Below are 7,003 nucleotides of genomic sequence, written 5' to 3'. Positions count from 1 at the left end.
CCGGCCCAGCAATGGAGTCACGTCCCCCTCCCGGCCCAGCAATGGAGTCACGTCCCCTCCCCAGCAATGGAGTCACGTCCCCTCCCCGGCCCAGCAATGGAGTCACGTTCTCTCCCCGGCCCAGCAATGGAGTCACGTTCTCTCCCCGGCCCAGCAATGGAGTCACGTTCTCTCCCCGGCCCAGCAATGGAGTCACGTTCTCTCCCCGGCCCAGCAATGGAGTCACGTTCTCTCCCCGGCCCAGCAATGGAGTCACGTTCTCTCCCCGGCCCAGCAATGGAGTCACGTTCTCTCCCCGGCCCAGCAATGGAGTCACGTTCTCTCCCCGGCCCAGCAATGGAGTCACGTTCTCTCCCCGGCCCAGCAATGGAGTCACGTTCTCTCCCCGGCCCAGCAATGGAGTCACGTTCTCTCCCCGGCCCAGCAATGGAGTCACGTTCTCTCCCCGGCCCAGCAATGGAGTCACGTTCCCTCCCGGCCCAGCAATGGAGTCACGTCCCCTCCCCAGCAATGGAGTCACGTCCCCTTCCGGCCCAGCAATGGAGTCACTTCCCCTTCCGGCCCAGCAATGGAGCCACGCCCCCTTCCGGCCCAGCAATGGAGACACGCCCCCTTCCTGCCCAGCAATGGAAACACGCCCCCTTCCTGCCGTTGCAAAATCAAGTTAGTTCATTGAAAAAATAGCAGTGACATCATCACAGTGCTTTACATAGCCAGAGCAGAGCTGTGGGAGCGACCCAACGAACTCCCCCCAGTACAGGCTGCCTGCAGAAAACTACAGGAGGGGGCGGAGACAAGACCAGTCACCCTGCACAAGGAGAGGGCAGCAGTGAGAGGCCTTTATTACAGGAGGGGGCGGAGACAAGACCAGTCACCCTGCACAAGGAGAGGGCAGCAGTGAGCGGTCTTTATTACAGGAAGCTCCTCACACTGGATGACTGCACAGATCTGGAAGAAATACACAAAGCTCACCGAGATTCATGGAAGAATACACCTGGCCCTTGTACTTCGGTAATATGGCCTATCCCAGAGCTTAGCTTTAAATAGTCACTGGGCGGTACATTGCTGGAGGCAGGGCACCGCGAAGGTCTTAGCTTCCTCTAAGGCAGAGCACCACAAAAACCCGACCTTCCTGTAAGTTGACGCGCCACAGAAATCGTAGCTTCCTGCGCGGCACTGCACCGGAGAAACCGGAGCCAGAATATGCACTGACCTGCAGGGGGGACTTGGCGTAGTTGTGGTTGTCCAAGAAAGCGGGGAGCCGGGGGGGTTGGGAAGGGGTCGCACTCCCGTTATGTGGAACGGCATTCAGCTTGCTGTATGTATTAGGGACGGGTCCTCTCTGTGCCGATCCGGCTGCGTCTCCGCTCACATCTACAGGGAAGGGACAAGGACACATGGGTATAGGTGTACCTGGCACATCTGAGGGACGGTGCATCTATCCGGTCATTACCTGAGGCATTACTCTGGGAGCCAACACGGGACGTCTCCTGGTTAGGCGCAGACTTCGCATTAGGCTTGGCGTCCTCGTTACTCTGACTGTCGGTGGACTTCTGGGGCTGAATCAGCTCTGGCTGCGTCACCCGGATCAGCTGCAATGGAGATGGACAAACCTGAAGAGTCTCTTGTATACATTACAGGGGAATGGAAAGGAATTCGGCAGAAAGTGCACGCAGTGATGACAATGGGGAATTCCCGGAGTCTTGGCACCAATCACGCGCCCCAGCGTGAGACTCATTTGTAATACAAATGTTCCCTCCCCCATTAACAGCTAAAATGCCCCCAAATTTGATAGACGAGTCAAAACAGAGAGCAAAAATCATCACATTTCCTTCCCGTGATGATCGCCTCAATGAATGTCGGGAATGTGTTCCTATAATGCTCAACAGCAGCACAGTGACTGATGGAAGCCCTACAGCCTTGGTTCTCAACTGGTGGGTCGTGACCCAAAAGTGGGTCGCAACCCTGTGTTCACTGGGTCCCTGCATGCCTTCCACTTTTCTAGGTGAGAGGCTCCTCAGCCTCCCCTAGCGCAGCACCGTCAGTTCTAGCGCCAAGCAGCCATTCAAAATATGCCGCCCGGTGCCGAGTGTTAGCTTGAGGTGAGGTGAGGTGAGGTGAGGTGGGGTGAGCTGGGGCTATGGCCGTGAGGGAGCTCCATCCATAAGTGCATTGCTTACAGCTCCCTTGCGTATCCTGTAGAGGAGCCTGGACCGGAGTGACGTCACATTCTGGCTCCCGGCACCTCTACAGGGTGTGCAAGGGATCTGTGCAAGTGGATGCAGATATGGATGGAGCTCCGTCATAGCACAGCAGCCCCACACTGGACCCCAGGCAGAGGATCCGCTCCAGTTCTCGTAAGGTAGGGAGTCTTGGTGGATTCAATTTTTTTGGAGTGCGTATGTGTGTGTGTGTGACATTGTGTGCGTCTGTCAGTGTTTTTGAGGGCCCATTCACACTAGCACAGTGCGTTAATCTGTCCTGTGTGAATAACGCACTGTATCACGCAATCGCACCTACCACACGTTCTGGTGGGAGAGCTGCATTGCATTTGCCATTCATTTGAAGGGTTACCCCTAACGCACCTCCCAACCACAGTTCTATCGCCCGCATTGGAACGCGCGGTACCGCAAAGCCATGCAGTGCAACTTGCGGCACGACTTAATGATCAAAGACAAATGTGGGTCCTGAGGTGACACAGGTTGAGGACCACTGCTCTAAAGATTACGGCCGCACACGATGAAGAACAAAGCTGATCAATGGCAGAGAAAGCCAAAGCCGGCGCGAGGCCGCCCCGGCGACAGGATGGACTTCAATCGTTCACACGCATGATAAAAGCGGCCACAAGATAGCTGCTGCAGCTTTTGTGCGTTACAATATGGAGGGAATGGAGAGTGATCGGTCTCAGCAAAGGTCGTGGCTTGCTACGAGTCTGAGAAACAAAAGGTAAGGCAGGAATCCATCTTTATAAAGACCGTCGGACATTATTCTCACACCGGATATTTGTTGCTGCCGATCGCTCAATGTACCTGCTGCAAGGCCTCCAGCACCGTCTGTCTGTTCATCTTCAGGACATTCAGCCGACTCTCGTATTTAAGCCTCCGGTCCGGTACCACGGCCATCAGATTAAATCGAATGTCGTGATACGGTTCCCTGTGGATATGATAAATGATTACACCGGGGGGACATACACTATATTACCAGAAGTATCGGGACGCCTTTACACGCACATGAACTCTAATGGCATCCCAGTCTTAGTCCGTAGGGTTCAGTATTGGGTTGGCTCCGCCCTTTTCTGCTATAACAGCTCCGCCTCTTCTGGGAAGGCGTCCACAAGGTTTAGGAGTGTGTCTATGGGAATGTTGGACCATTTGTGAGGTCAGGTACTGATGTTGGGGGAGGGGCTCGCAGTCTCCGCTCTAATTAATCCCAAAGGTGTATGGGGTTGAGGTCAGGACTCTGTGCGGCCAGTCACGTTTCTCCACCCCAAACTCCCCCATCCATGTCTTTATGGACCTTGCTTTGTGTACTGGTGCGCAGTCATGTTGGAAGAGGAAGGGGCCGTCCCCAAACTCCTCCCACAAAGTTGGGAGCATGAAATTGTCCAAAATGTTTTGGTGTGCTGATGTCTTAAGAGTTCCCTTCACTGGAACTAAGGGGCGGAGCCCAACCCCCGCAAAACCTGTGACCTCCAGGGTCCTTACCCCGCTGTGGCCAGCCCGATGCGCTCCATTATCACCCTCCGTGCTTTGTCCGTCCATTCCTCGTCCTCCGCCCAGGGACCTGAAAAGAGACACACATAAGAAGAGTGGTCATCATCCGGAAAGTAAACCCGACATGAGGAACAATTCCATGTCCAGTCCATGTTAAGAGTGTCCTGCTTATACCTCCTGAGGACTTAATTGGATACATCTCCCTGATATAGCTCCAGGGTCTAATCCCACCCACATGGAAGTGTTGGGACTTCCTGCCCACCCCTGTGTATTGCAGCTTCTTCTTTTACATTCTACGTAATATTTTTTAAAAATCCAGCAGGGATACAAACCCGGGAACTCAGCACAGGGATGGTGGGAGCTCCTCATAATGGGCACAGCGGGTGTACAGACCCGGGAACTCAGCACAGGGATGGTGGGAGCCCCTCATAATGGGCACAGCGGGTGTACAGACCCTGGAACTCAGCACAGGGATGGGGGGAGCCCTCATAATGGGCACAGCGGGTGTACAGACCCTGGAACTCAGCACAGGGATGGTGGGAGCTCCTCATAATGGGCACAGCGGGTGTACAGACCCGGGAACTCAGCACAGGGATGATGGGGGCCCCTCATAATGGGCACAGCGGGTGTACAGACCCTGGAACTCAGCACAGGGATGGTGGGAGCCCCTCATAATGGGCACAGCGGGTGTACAGACCCGGGAACTCAGCACAGGGATGGTGGGAGCTCCTCATAATGGGCACAGCGGGTGTACAGACCCGGGAACTCAGCACTAATCTGTCTATGCTTGGAGTGTCTCACCATGATCGATGGGGTAGACCTTCAGGCCGTCCAGCTCGAACAGCCTTCCTTTAATGGGAACGTAACTGACGAAGTGAAATGCTTCCATGGTGCGAACAGCGCTGATTCCATTCTGCTTCTCAGGAAGGTGACGCGGCTCCGGCCTATAGAAGAGAGCAACAAAGCGTTAACCCGAAGCTTCTTAAACACATAAAAATTATAATATGCAATGCATGTGGGTTAGGCAAGATGGAAACTGCTCATCAGATGTATCTTCATATTATGTGATGTATGATTACAGTTTTCTTGGACTCATTTGTGGTTTGGTGCTCTTCATGCCATCTTTCTCTTTCTGGGTTCTGGGTACCCCAGTTAAGGTGCCCATACACTGGTCCAATTCCGTCCAGTTTTGAATGTACCGTCCGAAATTCGCACAGTGTGTGGGGCTGTCGGCTCCCTTTCAGCCGGCATTCCTCGATCAGCTGATGGAAGGAGCCAGCTGGAAAATTTTCGAGCGATCAGAGCCGGCAGCCAATGGCCTGCCCGCTCTGATCGGGTATTCTGACGGCGGCACCGGCAGAATACAATGTATACAGTGGGATTCCGTGATCGACACGCTGTTTGCGTTGATGGAGGAAGCGGATCAATTTTTTTTCATTCAGCCCGAAGTAAAGAAATTGATAGGTGTATGGCCGGCCTTAGGGTGACCCTGTCTGGCAACAGCCGCCTCACTACGGCCATCGAGCCTTAGAAATGAGTTTGACATGTTGAAATATCACGAGGATGGATGGATGGATGGATGATGGATGATGGATGATAGGTATTTCAGCCTCTTGTCTCTCTCATAACTAGTCTGGAATGATAGATACTGTCGGGGAGTCACTCACCTTGCATGGCTGTTGTGAGCTTTGGCCAGCTCAGGAGCATTTCCGATGGCGTAACCTTTACTCTAAAGAAAGAAAAAAAAGGATTCAGCCATTAAAAGCTACAACCCCTCCCCCCATCATTGCTCTGTGTCCTCAGGAGCACTCCCATCATTCTAGTAACCACCACTACAGCTCTGGAGGGCGGTACCTTCGGGGTGGGAAGGACAGACTGCATATATGTCAGACAGGAGGCGGAGTCACCCTGGAGTTTACCTCCAGCCGTATGCAGATTCATTCAAGCTAGGGCAGTGGTTCTCAACCTGTGGGTCGCCACATGCTTTCTGCTGCGCTAGGTGAGAGGATCCTCAGCCACCTTCTAGAGTAGCAGTGTCAGTTCTCCGGCCGCGCCGCAAGATGGCGCTGCAGCACCTGGCAGCGAGGAGGATCAAAGAGAGGGGAGCGAGAAGGAGTGAGGGGAGTTGAATGCTGGCGTCGCCACCAGAGAGCCCGCAGTGGCCACCGGAGAGCCCCATTGACCGCGAGAGAGCCCCATTGACCGCGAGAGAGCCCCATTGACCGCGAGAGAGCCCCATTGACCGCGAGAGAGCCCCATTGAGCTCACATGAGCCCACACTGGCCACCTGAAGGCCACACAGAGACTAGTATTGGTGCATTCCTAAATTTTACCATTGGGGGTCACCACAACCTGGCAAATGTTACCAAGGGGTCCAGCCCTAGAAAGGTTGAGAACCCCTGAGCTAGGGGCACCTCGTGCAGCAACATCTGAGGTCTTAGCATTTCGTGAACTGGCTTGGATGCCCGGCAATATTTCCTGCTCTCTCCGTATCCTTACCTCGGGGCTGAAGCCTTTGGTGAAGTCCTTGATGCGGCTCAGGGTCGGTCCCAGGTGAACGCCGCTACAGTTTAGTAACACACTCAGGAGGGAGTGAGTGGCGCAGGAATTTGGGATCAGCTGTGAAAAAGAAGAAGATGAGAGATATTAAAAAGGTTAATTCCAGGCAACAAGGGAAATAAAATGACTGCTAATGCATCCGTGTTAAAGTCATAAAGTTCCCTTCATCCATTGGGTTTCAGTTCCGTCAATCATGGAGACTCAGCATCACATGTGGGCGTTATCTATGCAAATACAGCCTGCCTAGGACCACCCACTCCTCCAGACTGACAACCACCCATTAAAGTATTTTGATCTTTGCATAACTCCTCCTATGAGCCCCGCCCACTGCTTGCATCATGGCTGAGGGCTCAAGGCAGAAGTACTGAGGCATTTAAAAGAGAAGACCAGAGACCCAGTGATGACATCATCATAGTAATGTTAGTAGCATGTTGATGAGTGGCGGAGGGGGGAGCAGAGAAGGCAAAATATAAACAGATGAAACTTCAGATTTCAGTGCTGAAGTGCTGTAAAAAAACCAAAAGAAAATATGAAGATGGAGATGGAGATCTCACCTGGTGAGCAAAGAACATGTTGTTGACCACATCCTCCTCCATGACAGACGTGTCGTCCAGGAGGGTGGAGACTTTCCTGCGGGAACGGCGCTCCTCGATCCATTTGAAGAGGAAGATAAAGCCATAGACTGGCCTGAAGGGAACATCGAACCATCAGAGAGAGCCGGGGAGGAGGGG

General features: G+C 53.5%; 1 protein-coding gene across 1 annotated transcript in view; it reads right to left on the bottom strand.

Annotated features, from left to right (window-relative positions):
• Window positions 1–7,003, bottom strand: part of BAP1 (BRCA1 associated protein 1) — an 11,716-nt gene that overhangs the window by 3,038 nt on the left and 1,675 nt on the right. The window contains exons 4-11 of the mRNA XM_018564372.1: window positions 6,827–6,959; window positions 6,213–6,332; window positions 5,381–5,442; window positions 4,515–4,657; window positions 3,705–3,783; window positions 3,030–3,153; window positions 1,454–1,592; window positions 1,129–1,374 (exon numbers count right to left, since the gene is read on the bottom strand). Coding sequence (XP_018419874.1) covers window positions 1,129–1,374; window positions 1,454–1,592; window positions 3,030–3,153; window positions 3,705–3,783; window positions 4,515–4,657; window positions 5,381–5,442; window positions 6,213–6,332; window positions 6,827–6,959 — 1,046 coding nt within the window. The remainder of the gene's footprint in view (window positions 1–1,128; window positions 1,375–1,453; window positions 1,593–3,029; window positions 3,154–3,704; window positions 3,784–4,514; window positions 4,658–5,380; window positions 5,443–6,212; window positions 6,333–6,826; window positions 6,960–7,003) is intronic.

The sequence above is a fragment of the Nanorana parkeri genome, unplaced genomic scaffold (assembly GCF_000935625.1).
Source record: "Nanorana parkeri isolate BGI_ZX_2015 unplaced genomic scaffold, ASM93562v1 scaffold748, whole genome shotgun sequence".
Taxonomy (NCBI): domain Eukaryota; kingdom Metazoa; phylum Chordata; class Amphibia; order Anura; family Dicroglossidae; genus Nanorana; species Nanorana parkeri.
Note: the sequence above shows the minus strand (reverse complement) of the source record. Positions and strands in the feature narration are given on the sequence as shown.